Genomic DNA, 14506 nt, shown 5'->3' with positions numbered 1-14506 from the left:
TCTAGTTTGCAGAAAAACTGTGTTAAATGAGGAAAAGCTTTAATCTCCATTAGTCTCCCTCATTGCACAGAGGAGGCTATTCTATGAAAGAACAGAATCCTGAGTAACCTGCAGCTAGCTGTGGGATATGTAGAGAAGCTTTACTTTCTGTCTACTAACATCAGAAGAAACATGTGTTTGCAGAAGTAAACACCCAAGAAGCCAGTGATAGATGTGTACTATCTTTATTACAGAAAATATGAGAAAAATCAAAAGTACAACATTGCCTGTTTTCTTGCTTGAAGGTCATATCTTCTCTGGTTTATCATATCTTTAATGTCAACAGTCACCACAGCTGCAGGAAATTAAATCGGACTTTTAGAAGGTATCGCATACGGACCTGGTTGGGGTTATAGACGATAAATTCGTTGTAGTTGAGGGTATAGCCCTCCGGGTTCAGAATTCCTGTGTCACTTGCTGGTCCTAATGGCACTGTGCTCCCATTCCTGCCAAATGGAAGGCAGTGTGTCAACATTTGCCTCTGGTTCAAAAGCTGGAATAGAGAAAGTGGAGTCTTATCTGGCCCAAAGGAGGTGTCTGGCCCTCCGGCCTGGGAGTACTTACAAGGTGATGGCGCGCGCAGGACTGGGAGCCATCTTGCCCAGCCCCTTGGTGCTGTGTTTGCCTTGAAGTAATCCTTCTGCCTCTGGGTTGGCCCCGAGTAGCTCATTACACTGACCCAGAGCTACCTGCAAAGTGAAACATCTTTAAATGACCACATCCTCTAAAGCCAAACAGAAAACCCTATCAGTATTTTCTTCTATTCCAGCAGAACGGAATGCAACGGAAAATGTGTCCGGCTTCCCTCTCAAGTTCTCCCAGGTGAACCTCTTGGTTCTGTGGCCAGTCTTTTCTCTTTGGAAAATTAGGAACTAATAATAAACTAGAGATCATAGGTGTGTTCCTGCCTTACCTCTGATAAGAGCAGCAGCCCCGTATCCTTTAGGTGAGTGGCAAAGCAGTAATTGGCACTCTTGGAAGACATGTCAGCAAAGTAGATTCCTTTTCCGAACTGAAATATATAAATAAACAAGGTCAACTGCCTAACCCAGTGTGTTACAAGAAAGGCTCATAGCACTACCCTGTGTTCTACTATCTTAAACACAATATAGACCCTTTTCCATTTCCTCTCACAATTCTGTTCCAAGAGGAGGCAGAAGCATCGATGAATCTCTGCTTTCTGGGCGGAAAGGTGAGATATCTTTAGGAATTTAAGAAAGGAGGGTCACAGTAAATGCCAGGGTTATGAGTGAGCTGGTTTAATTCTTAGGGATGTCACCACTTAATCCTAATCTAGAAAAAAAAAAGGGTTCCAATTTCCACTCACCATGTAACCTGTGATGGGAGCCTCAGGCGGGGCGATTCGAAGCCCGTGGCTCAGGATTCCCACCCAGTTACTCAGCCGGGAGCCATGCCAGAGTAGCATCCTAAGGAAAAGCCAGTATTATTGCACTCTCTCTTGCTCTCCTACAAACACAGGCCATAAGCATCAAAAAGCCAACAGCTGTCTGGGCTATCCTTCATTATGAGTTCCCTAACTGCACTTCAGGCAAGGGACTGTCTTCCCAAACCAAAAGTTAAATGGAGACCTGTTATGAAGGTCCTCTCTGAAGGCTTCTTTTTCACCTTCCTTTTCAACTTCAAAGACATCCAGCAAGGTCATGGTATAGTCACTGTGTGTGGGAGCATGGGTAGACTGTAGGTACTGGGAAATCACCTGTGAAAAAGAATGAAAGACAAAGCTGACATGGACTCGATAAGAGACCAGGCTGAACTGAAGAACCTTGGGCTTCTTGTATAAATTGGCCTAAGTGGTCTCACAAGGGCAGCCAGAAAGAGCCTTACCTTCCCAATTCTTAGTAAACAGAAATTCTGCCCTAAAGTTTTCTCTTAACCAGTTGCAGTCAGAGAACAGTGGCATGGGGAGGGTGGATCTTAATGGTGAAAATAAATGATCATTTTTCTTACTTTGAACTCATAACTCTCATGGTCTAAAGGGTGCAAGGCACACTGTAGTTTTCTGTAATGTTGGTCCAATGGGTGCTCCGGGCTTTGCAGTTCTGTCTTCACCAGTTTAATTGCAATTTCAATGTCTCCCAAAGCCTGACAAGATGAGACAGATAATCAATGTGGGAGAAACCTGGGACAAGGGATTTAATACTTTCCAATCCACACGTATCTCACCTCCAGTAGTTGTACTTTATCTGACAGTTCTTTCTCTGTCCGGATTAATGGAGGGGTACGGAGTCTAAGGGCAGAGATATAGCCAATAATTAATTCTCTGATGTGTGGTCAAAAGGCATATGACCAAAAACACAGACTAAAGATAGGTCCTTTAGAAAATAGGTATAACAACTGTGGTTTTCCGTTTGAAAGAGATCTGTATGAGATTTTTAACTTTCAAATACATAAAGAGATATTATGTATATATTCTGAGTAGGATAAAACAAACTACATAGACTTTGACCTGTGAGACTATAGAGTTAAAATTCTTTTTTATGAGAGTTTTTAAAAAATAAGATGTACTGACATCAATAAGGAACAGTTTGGATGAAGTCCTATCTGGAAATACACAGGTAGAAATACACCTGTTGACCACTCAGGGTTATCTCTAGGTCACAGGCCTCTATAAAGCAATAGAGGAATAAAAATAAAGTAAGCAACAGAATGCAGAATCAATGAAAATAAAATATATTTTATAAACCTAATATCATTTGAGTTCACAGAAATAGTGTTGGTGTGTTAGTCACCTTATAGAATTGGGTGATATGCCTGAAGGTGTTTTAGATGCTGGCTGGATGGCTAGACCCACTCTGCCTAGAGTTGGTAACTTCCGCTTGGTCAGAGAATATGGTTGTAAATCAAGGCAGGAGATTGTATCCCATACTGGTAAATTGATTAAATAGGTTATTTATAAATCATATTGGCTGTGTATCTACTCAAGATGGTCATTTCCTTGGAAATGAAAAATTAAAAAGATGATAATTTCTGCTGAGTGATGTAGAGGATATTGTTGGGCAGAACACCAAAGTGAAGTAACAGCACAGGCCATACCCAAAGTCATGTGGGATTCTGGTGTAGAATTCATTGCATGCTTCCACGAGAGCTCGTCCATGCTGGCCAGCCCGAATGCAATCCTCAATCTTCTTAAGAGACTGGTAACCTGCCTTGATTTGTGCCACTGTCAGCTTCCCTGCAGACCCAGACAGAGATCAGACTCCACAACTACAGGCCCATCCTGGAAACTGTATTTATGACCCTGCCCAACAAAGACTCTCACCTTTCAACTTTCAAAATTGCTCTTCCTCCGCCCCCCCACCCCCATACAACTTCTCACCCCAATTCTCTCTTCCTTTACTCAGTAATATCAGCAAGCTTTAACTCATGATGGTGATAAAATATCCTGTTAAATGAACTAAGAATATTAAGTGAGCATGTAGGATGGAATCTGAAGTCCTACCAAGTGGAGCTTTCTTGGTATCATATTTCATTTCTACCATCATCTCTTCCATGGCCTGGACATTACAGATCAACTTTATCAGCTCCTGTACACGAAGATCTAGCTGTGACTCCAGTTTCAAGGTGGATTTAAGATATTTCTCTTTCTTTGTTTCCTCTTCCTTCTATAGCTCAAAAAAAAAAAAAAAAAGGAAAATAATAGAATCTGAAAAGATTTATTGTATGTTCCTTGCAAGGACTGGCTGTACAACATCACTGGCAGATGAATACCAGCTTTTGCTTGAAAGTAGGCCCATCCCATTATAAACCTAGTTATATTACTCAGTGTGACTTCCACCTTCTAGTCTTACTTCTGCCTCCCACAGTTAAACACTCAGAATAAGTTCTACAAGGTCCTCCTAATATGATGTCATTAAGTTTGTAAAGACAGCTATTGTATCTCAAATCTTCTCACCTTAAAAAGACTGGTTTTTCCATTTTTCAAGTATGAAAAATTTGTGACAGCTTTCAGGAAAGATCCTTTCAGGAAAGCATCTTGGTTGTCCCTCAGCATTCAAAATTAAATTAAACAAAAAACAACTTTTTTTTAAGAACCTAAGATTTTATAAGGACTTTAATAAGTAAAAGAGACTAAGACCTCATCCAAGTCACTCTATAGACTTCACTCTGGTTAAGAGGAAATAATTTTTCCCTAAACATACAGTCAGAGTTTACCTGTGTATTACTGGCATAGTCCATTTGTAGCATATCATATTTTCCAGGCACCTTCTCAAACTTCTCACGATCCTCCCAATTATTTTTTGTTTTGTCAAGGAATCTGTAGAGTTCAAGTTGATGAGAAAATCTTACAAATAAGGGTCTACTACTAGGGATGTGCTTTTTCCTAAGAATATCTCTAAAACTTTTTATTTCTTACACCATTGATATTCCATAAATCTGGATTCTAAATTAGGACCCTGAATGGACAGAAAAGCTCTAGAGAAAAAGGGAACAAAAAATGGTAAAAAAGGTCACTGAAGTTTTCCCAAAGGCTTCAAACATCACTAAAGTCTTTGAGATTTAAGACAAAAGATTACTATCCAATCCTTTCCTCTGAAAGAAACATTCCCAGGGACTCCAGAAAGTTTTTCATATCATAGTAAAGCAATTAAAAAAAAAATTATTTATTTGGCTGTGCCGGGTTACTGCATGTGGGACCCTTAGTTATGGCATGCGGACTCTTAGTTGTGGCATGTGGGATCTAGTTCCCTGACCAGGGATCAACCAAGGGCCCCCTGCACTGGGAGCATGGAGTCATAGCCACTGGACCACCAAGGAAGGCCCATACTTTTCTAAACTGTAGCTGAACAGTCTCATCTCATTCTCTCCAAATTTCCTAATTTGTTGGTCATGTGCTGAATATGTTAGCTTCTGCAGATTTTAGTCAATTTCTGGTTCCAAGTGATTTAATCACTATCTAAAGATAGTGTTGTTCCAGTGGTGCTCCAGTCACACGGTGTCACAGTGAAAAGACATTATCATTTAAGCCAGCTCACACTTATGATGAAATTCCTAAAGAAGATATATCCAAGAAGATGAAAGATATTATTTTGTACTCATTTCTTGGCACTCACTTCTTTTGAAAGACTTCCTTGGCCTTGTTGAGGTCCCCGGAACAAGCCACCAAGCTGTGCTGCCCTGTCTTCCCAACTGCAAAGTAAACGCCACGTGTAAGATGGTTCCCTGCCCCCTCAACCCAAGAAGAGTTCCCTGACAGGAACAAGCCAGATCTCTAAGGTCTCTCCACTTAGCATCTCACAAACAGGCAGGAAGGAAAGAAGGAAAAGATGAAAGGGCTTAGGGCTTAGTGTTGTCTCTGAGCAGCACTTGCAGCCCAATCGCAATAGAGTTCTCAGCCTTAACAGGCTGCTCTTAGTTTTTCCAGTACTAATGAGGATGCCTGCCATGCCCCAATTTCAAGCAGTACAATTTGATTCCTAAGCCTTTCTCAGGTTACAGAAATTCCACTACACCAACCGAAACCCAGAGAATCCTTCGGCTACTCACTAAACTGCTTCTGGCTCTCTAAATAACAACTCACAAAATCCACAGTAAAAGTAATTACCTCGGCCCCATCTCATCCAAACACTGAAGTTTCTCTGGGCATCATCTTCTAACAGCTGAATCAGATAATACTTGTTGTTGTTGAACTGGAGATTGGTCTATGATAAGAGAAATATGAACATAAAAGGACAGAGGTTTGCAAGTGGAAGCCACATAAACCAATGACTCTTGGTCAAAGGTTACCGTAATTGCCATGAGGAAAGGACAGCAAGGAACAAGAAAATCAGGTTCAGTTAAGAGTAAGGATATAGTCAACTTCAGGGGCTCTCTAACATACAGATTCTGTGATAACGTGTGGACTTTTGTATTGAATGATGTTGAATTCAGAGAGGTGACAGAACTTATTAAAGTGGATAAAGTGAAAATTGTAGCCTGTGATGGTAAAAATACTGGCTCTAGTACTACAGAATGAATAGAAAAAAGAAATGGCTTTTTAAATGCCATCCTGTTACTGTTCATTGCTCTTTGAAGAGAAGCATAGAAGAGACTTTTTAAAAAAAAATCATTCTAGCATTGCAGAAATGACTACTCTGTGCTATACTATCAGAGAATTCCAATATAAAGAAGCTCATAACTCTGTACCCTCTTTAGTATACAGCATGAAGAAACAGGACTTTTTTTTTAATGACAAACATTGTTGCCTTCCTAGGACCATTCCTTAATAAATTCATTTTAAAACTCAAAAAAAAAAAAAAAAAAAGAGTAAGGATATAATAAAGGAAGAAAAGGGTTTCTATATTATACTTTGAATTCCAAGGCTGGAAGCTTCTTAAAACCTCTACCCAACCTCAAATATCCTATATTGACTGGCTCCTTCTGTTTCTTCCTGCCTCACCTCTCTCCATAGATATTCCCGAGGCCATGTGTTTTCCAGCTCCCAATCCACTTGCAGTCATTATTTTCCAAATGAAAACAATTTTGATGCCCCTAAGATCTGTAACCATTATGCTTCTTCGTTTAGACAACTTATTCTTTAACAGTACTATTTACAATTTTGGCTTCTCTTCTGCAACAATTTGACCATGAGTTGAGAGTAGGACAATGTTAGGAGGGGAAAAAGGATAGGCAGAAACCACTGCCACACCTACCCCATACCTAACATGACCAGGAGACATTCAGAGAAAATGTGAGCAGTATCTAACAAGGTATCCCGTGAGTAACCTACTCCAGTGGAGAGAGGGAGCAGTTCCTGATAGGGAACAGCAGTTTGTGCTGGCAAGCCGAGCCCTGGTTAGCCATCACTCCTTTGCTAAGCATGTTACCTGTTCTACTTCTTGCCTGCTCACATTATAAATTCGCTGAATGGTAGAACAAAAAGGGGCCTTAAGACCCTTATCATAAGCATAATCTGCTTATGACATTTCAAGGGAAAAAACTGGTTAACAGAGGAATTCTATGTAGCTGTTAGAAGTATATATGACAGATCAATAAATTCAAATATGAAGACATATTCAGGAAATACCAAGCATGACCAGTATCTATCCAAAACAACAAAAATAAGCAAAGAGGAAAAGATAGAAAAGAAAAAAACTGGGGGTCAGTGGCATGATGGAGAAAAAAATGCTCCCTTCATCTCTCCCCTTCAGTCTATGAAAGTAAAAAATCTAAAGCTCAGCAAAGGTGCCCACACACCAGGATGCCAGAAAATTCCACACGTCTGTACATCTAAAGGTGGGTGGCCTGGAACAGAGGAAGTGGAACCAGGGGAGGGGTGGAGGAGCTGCCCGCAGTCCCGTCCTGCCAGAGAACCCGGCAGCGGAAGGTGCTGCGGTGCACGTGACTCTGGCCCCGTGGCTGCAGGGGCAGCAATGACGGGAGCCACGGGGGCCCATGACTGGCTCCTGCACCTTCACCCTCACCGGCAGCTCCTGGCTGAAAGCAACAATACCAGAGATCTCAGAGGCACTGCTGAGGCGACCTGGCTTCTCGCTCCCCTTCCTCCTGAGGTGGAGCCTATGACTTAGGAGATTCCAGATGCATGGAAGCTCCTACCACCCTGGTGCTCCAGGCGGTGATGCCAGTGGCAGTAGCAGCAGCAAAACTCCAACAGCCTTGGAGGCACAACAGTGATAGGGCGGCACCAGCTGAGCCCTCTGACAGAGGTGGCAGAGGGTGGAAAGTGCTCTCAAATATAAACCAGGGGCAGATCAGATAAGAGCAACCACAACTTGTGCTAGAGCGCCACCTACTGGAAAGCAAAGGAAAGCCCTCTAATTTCTAACCTATTGAATCCTTAAAAATCAGGATTAAAAAAAGCTTCACCTAAAGAAGAAAGGTGTTCATACTTCAAATGTGCTGGCAGAAGAACACTTCATCAAACACTAGGAATAACCAGTGTATCGCGAAAATAAAATGACAATTTTCCAGAAACGAAACAAAGTCACGGAATATTGTGATCTAACTGATTGAGAATACAAAATAGCTGTCATGAAGAAACTCAATGAGCTATAAGAAAACTCAGAAAGGCAGTTTAGTGAGTTCAGGAATAAAATTAATGACCAGAGGAATACTTTACTGAAGAGATTAAAACTCTATAAAAAACCAAGCAGAAATTTTGGAGCTGAAGAACTCAATAAACAAGATAATGTGTCAGAAAACATTGGAATTAGGGAAGACCATATGAAAGACAGAATAAGTGAGCCCAAATACAGAAATCTAGAAAAGACACAGGTAGATTAGGAAAGAGAATTAAGATGTAAAAAAAGAAGGAGGAAATTCTATAAGAACTATCTGACTCTTTTAGGAAGGGCAACATTAGGTAATGGTATTTCAGAAGAAGGAGAGGGAGAAGGGGGCAGAGAGTTTATATAAAGAAATAATAGCTGAGAAATTCCCAAACCTAGAGAAGAAAATTGGTGTACCATTCTATGAAGCTAAGAGAACACCTAATTGCCTCAATACAAAAAGATCTTCTCCAGGACACATTATATTAAAACTGTCAAAAGTCAATGATAAAATAGGAATTTTAAAGATTGCCGGGGGGAAAAAAAAAAAGACTGCCAGGGAAAAAAAAGGATGCTCACCTACAAAGAAATCCTCATTAGGCTATATGCAGATTTCTCAGAAGAAACTCTACAGGTCAAGAACAACTGGAATGACACTCAAAATACTGAAAGATAAAAGTTATCAGCCAAGAATACTATATCCACCAAAGTCATCATTCAGAGATGAAGGAGAAAAAAAGCTTTCCCAGACAAAAGTTGAGAGTTCATCACCACTACACCTGCCTTCCAAGAAATGTTGAAAGGAGCTCTTCTATCTGTAACAGAAAAGCAAAAGTACACAAATCTTTGAGTAAGGTGATAAACAGAATCAGAAAACTGCAACCCTATCAGAATAGATTTTAAACAATTTATTACAGCATAAAGGTTAAAGGGGGGAAAAAAACAGAGAAAACAACTATAACTACTTCAATTTGGTAAGAAACTCACAACATAAAGATGTCTGGCAGAAACAAACAAAATTCTGTAAAGCAATTATCCTTCACTTAAAAAATAAATTATAAAAAAGGAAACACAACATAAAAAGGAGTAATTTGAGACAACAAAAACATAAAAGGGGAAGAGGATGGAACCTGTAGAGTCAAATAAAGGTAAGATGGTATCAGCAGAAGAAGGACTATTTTATCTAAGAGATGTTTATACAAACCTCATGGTAACCACAAAACATAAATCTAGAGCAGAGATACCAAAGAGTAAAAAAAAAGGAAACTCAGAAAAATATCACAGAAAACCACCAAACCAAACTGGCAAACAGAAACACAAGGAAAAAGAAACAATGGCGATATCAAACAACCAGAAAACAAAAGATGAAATGGCAACAGTAAGACTTCATCTATCAATAATCATCCTAAATGTAAATGGTTCACCAATCAAAAGACTGGTGGCTGGATGGATTAAAAAATAAGATCTAACTATATGCTGCCTCCAGGAGACTTACTCAGCTTTAAAGAAAAACATAGGCTCAGAGTGAAGGGTGAAAGATGACACTCCAAGCAAATGGCTGCCAACAGAAAGTGAGTGTAATCAACACTCCTATCAGACAAAGTGAAAGCGAAAGGTGCTCAGCTGTGTCCGACTCTTTGCGACTCCATAGACTTCATAGTCCATGGAATTTGCCAGGCCAGAATATTGGAGTGGGTAGCCTTTTCCTTCTTCGGGGGATCTTCCCAACCCAGGGATTAACGCCAGGTCTCCTGCATTGCGGGCAGATTCTTTACCAGCTGAGCCACAAAGGAAGCCCAAGAATACTGGAGTGGGTAGCTTATCCTTTCTCCAGTGGATCTTCCCGACCCAGGAATTGAACCATGGTCTCCTGCATTACAGGTGGATTCTTTACCAACTGAGCTATCAGGGAAGCCCTAAAAGGCCTGTTTTATCTATCAGACAAAAATACAGATAGGAAAAAAAGGTAACAGTGCGACTTTTCTGGTGGTCCAGTGGCTAAGACTCCGAGATCTCAATGCAGGAGGCTTGGGTTTGATCCCTTGTCAGGGAACTAGATCCTGCATGTCACAACTAAAGAGCCCACGTGCTGCAATGAAGATGGAAGTGCTGCAACTAAGACCTGGTGCAGCCAAATACATAAATTAAAAAAAAAAAAAAAGAAAAACAAAGGTAACAAGAGACAAAGATGGACATTATATAATGATAAAAGGAACAATTCATTAAGAAGACATTTTTCAATATATGCACATGCAACTTTGGAGCACCAAAATATATAAAACAATTATTACCAGACATAAAGGATGAAACTGACAGCAACACAATAATAGTTGGGGACTTTTAACACCCAAATTACATCAATGGATAGATCATTTGGATAGAAAGTCAGCAAGGAAACAGCAGCCTTAAATGAAACATTAGATTAGATGTTTCATAGATTTGTACAGAACATCTCATCCAAGTATGGCAGAATAAACATTCTTCTCAAGTGCATATGGAACTTTCTCAAAAAATATGTTGAGATACAAAACAAGTCTCAATACACTTCAGTTCAGTTCAGTTGCTCAGTCGTGTCCAACTCTTTGTGACCCCATGAACTGCAGCATGCCAGACCTCCCTGTCCATCACCAACTCCTGGAGTCTACCCAAACCCATGTCCATCGAGTTGGTGATGCCATCCAACCATCTCATCCTCTGTCGTCCCATTCTCCTCCTGCCCTCAATCTTTCCCAGCATCAGGGTCTTTTCAATACACTTAAGAAGACTGAAATCTTATCAAAAGTCTTTTCTGATAACATGGCATGAAACTTCTACAACGATGTAGAAATCAACAAGAAGAAAGCTGGAAAAATCACAAATATGTGGAAACTGAACAATGTGCTACTAAACAATACATGACTGAATAACTAGGAGGTCAACAAAGAAATTGAAGGAGAAATTAAGAATACTGAAGATGAAAATATGACATGCCAAAATCTATGGGATGCAGCAAAAGAGGCACAAAGAGGGAAGTTTAAAGCAATCCAGACCTACCTCAAGAAACAAGAAAAATCTCAAATAAATAATCCAACTTCACACCTAAAGGAACTAGGAAAGAATAAATGCAGCCTAAAGTCAGTAAAAGGTAGGAAACAACAAAGATCAGAGTAGGAATAGACTATAAAGATAATAGTAAAGATCAATGAAACTAAGAGCTGGCTGTTTGAAAAGATAAATAAAATTGACAAACTTTTAACTAGCCTCAGGAAAAAAGAGGTAAAACTTTGATAAAGGCAGAGATGAAAGAGGAGAAATAAGAATGGGTACCACAGAAATACAAAGAATTATAAAAGAATATTATAATTAGCTATATTCCAACAACTGGACAACCTAGAAGAAATGGACAAATCTTAGAATCAATGTTCCAAGACTAAATCATGAAGAAATAGAAAATGTCAATAGACCAAACTCTAGTAAAGAGATTGAAACAGTAATAAAAAACCTCCCCCCAACAAAAGTCCAGGGCAAGACAGCTTCCCAGGTGAATTCTATTAAGCATTCAAAGAGGATTCAATACTTCTCCTCAAAGTCTTCCAAAAAATTGAAGAGGAGGGAATACTTCCTAACTCATTTTACAAGGCCCACATTATCCTGATACCACAACCAGACAAGGAGAACACAAAAAAAGGAAATTAGAGGCCCATATCTCTGATGAGCATGGAGAACTGTATGATGGATGGGAACTAAAGTTTTGGTGGTGAGCATCCTGTAGTAGGTATTTCTACACAGTAGAAATCTAATGTTGTACATGTGAAACTTATATAATAAACCAATGTTACCTCAATAAAAATAAATTTAAAAAAGAAAAAAATTAATTTAACTACATAAAAATTTAAAACTTCAATATGGGCAAAAAGTATACTATAAAGAAAATCAAAAGGAAAATGAAAAATTTTGAAAATATATAAGCAATTTAAATGATAGATGAAGGACTATCCTAAAGTTCCTCAAAGCCCATAAGAAAAAAGACTAACAACTTATCAGGAAATGTGCAAAATCATATGAACAGTGGGTTCATAGGTTCAATAAAGACATAAAATCTGCTAAGGGATCTGCTTCTTATAGAGACTCCACTATTAGGCAGAGTGCAGTAGAGTTGAGTATTTGGGATTATGGGGCTAATAAAAGGGACTTCAGAATTAAAGATCTGGGCTTTGAGACACTGTCATCAATAATTATTAAGAAGAAATTCTTATAGTTTCTTCCTTTACCTGATTTAGCATGACATCATAGACATCATTTCCTTCACAGTACACATGGGCCTAGGGAGAAAGAAAAAACTGACATTTGTACATTCCCAGCCCTGATGAGATCATAAGTGAGGTTCTAAATTTTTTATGCCCCAAACTATCACTCTCCCACATTACCAAAATGCATCTTCCAAGGAAAGAAATGCAAAAGTATGTTTCTCTAAACATAACCTGTCAATCCTATAATGAAAACATGTTGCCTTTATGTAATTACAGAAACACAAACAGTCTAACTCAGTAAAGGCAACCTGTTCCAGAGGGAGCCTTTCTTCTGTATTCTTCAAATCCTTTTCCCATTCATCAGTAACTCATGCCATACATACCAGTGCACAGTTTCTCATTAGAATACTGATAATGATACCATTTTCTAATTGAGAAAGAGGTGTGGAAAGCTGATGACAACTCCATAAGTTAACTATGCTAGAAAACACCATGATTAGTACTCCCAAACCCCATGCTGTTCATCTCTTAGCCTTGGAAAAATTTGGGAGAGGATTCCTAAAATACATAATAGCAATGTTCCAGACAAGAATCCCAATGAGAACAATGGTTCTTTGAGAAATTAGTGGGAGTCTCTTACCTTCCCCACCTTGGCTGTGCACTCTGGGTCCACGGGAGCTTTGCCCTTTAATAGCAAGGTCTTCACAGACTCTGAGGGGAAGACAGATAAGTACTATATCTACTTGTATGGGAAGCAAAAACAGCTGTCATGGTTAGATAGAAACCTGTCAAAATTCACTCTGCCCTTCCCAAGCAAACTTGATCTGCTCAAGTCTCAGTTTATTATAATAAAATATGTGAAACTAAAGCTTTTGAGAAACTAGGTTAGTCCTATGGTATGTCCAAAAGATAGAAAGTTAATTATATCTTCAAGGAAAGAAGAAATGAGTTGAAAGAACAAAAACAAAGAACTCTCCCACCCTCAGCCCTCCCAGGGACCCTCCTGCTGGTCCTTGGTGTATGTCGGGGGCTGACCTTGCTTGTCTTCAGTCCGGTCATTATCTGCCTTTCCTTCAGCCACAGGCTCCTTTTTCACCCTGTGACATTTTCGAAGTTTCTTTGCAGGAGGAGGGTCTTCTGCAACTGTTTTGCCATTATTAACTCTTTCAGCTTCATTCAGAATAGGCAAGAACGGGCAAAGAAGCAAAAGAAAGAATGAGTACAGACTGAATATGATGCTACTATGCAAAAACATCTTTTTAAAAATATAGATTAAGATGGTTTTGTAAATTTACAAAGGAATAATAACTGCCATACCACTCAGGAAACAGTCTGAGTTCCTGAACTGCTATTCTAGCCAAACAAAACAAAACAACTCACAGATCATGTGAGTTCATGGCCTCAGGCATCAGTCTTAAACTGCTTATCTTTTCTGCTTACTTGTGCCCCGATACCCTCCAAATACCTATCCTCAAACTACTAAAGGTGGTATGAAATAGTTAATAGAGTGCTCTGGAGTCTGTGCCCTGTCTCTGCTAACTGGACAATCAGTGTAGAAGTTATTTCATCTCTTTGTACTTCAGTTGCCCTAACTGAAAAATCCAGAGGAAGACAACACATTTAAGAACACAATACACAGAGTATGATATGTCATAAGCCAATTTTAAGAGCTGCATTTTATAATCTCTGAAACTGGGATGCATTTTACAAGGGATGATTTATAAGCTGCGAATCACGTTTTAACTGGAAGCGTTTTTCCTTGCTCAATGGTACATAAAATAATGGTGCACCTTACACTTAATTTTTTTAGACTGTTTTGTATTAGGTATTTAAAACCGTGTTGGCACTAAGTTGTAACAGGTCAACAGGCGGTCAGACACAATTTTGTAACCCCCCAAAGCTATGACAACCGAAATTGTCAAAGTTCGGCAACAAAACAAATGCTGGTTCAGGGAGCGATGGAATTAGGAAGGGCTATAGTAGAAGGCACAGCTCCTTTTCTGAACCCCCGCTCCCAGGATTCTGGCCCCCACAGCTCACTCCGAACCTCGCGCTCTGCCGCCGGCAGTCCCCCGCCGCCGAGCTGCCATGGAGCCCGAACGCTGACGTCATCAGCCCTCTCCCAGGAATCTCCAGCGCAGTCTAAAGGCGGGAACCGTAGTGCGTGCACGTCCCGGCGTGGAACTGCCAGGGGCGGGACGCACTGGAGTATTTGCATATCGCAATGTCTTA

At 39.9% G+C, this 14506-nt stretch overlaps 1 protein-coding gene across 1 annotated transcript; it reads right to left on the bottom strand.

Annotated features, from left to right (window-relative positions):
- Positions 1-208: 208 nt before the first annotated feature.
- Positions 209-14458, bottom strand: PARP2 (poly(ADP-ribose) polymerase 2). The gene is made up of 16 exons (XM_061157662.1): positions 14322-14458; positions 13310-13444; positions 12915-12985; positions 12296-12346; positions 5603-5699; positions 5112-5187; positions 4213-4315; positions 3500-3662; positions 3094-3232; positions 2224-2287; positions 2008-2142; positions 1629-1756; positions 1367-1466; positions 953-1051; positions 604-728; positions 209-485 (listed from the first exon to the last, which is right to left on the bottom strand). The coding sequence occupies exons 1-16, from the start codon at positions 14362-14364 to the stop codon at positions 326-328; spliced, it is 1689 nt and encodes a 562-aa protein (XP_061013645.1). The 5' UTR covers positions 14365-14458; the 3' UTR covers positions 209-325.
- Between the last annotated feature and the right edge of the window lie 48 nt (positions 14459-14506).

Source organism: Dama dama, chromosome 12, assembly GCF_033118175.1.
Source record: "Dama dama isolate Ldn47 chromosome 12, ASM3311817v1, whole genome shotgun sequence".
In the NCBI taxonomy this organism is placed as follows: Eukaryota; Metazoa; Chordata; class Mammalia; order Artiodactyla; family Cervidae; genus Dama; species Dama dama.
This window is presented reverse-complemented; position numbering and strand designations above follow the sequence as displayed.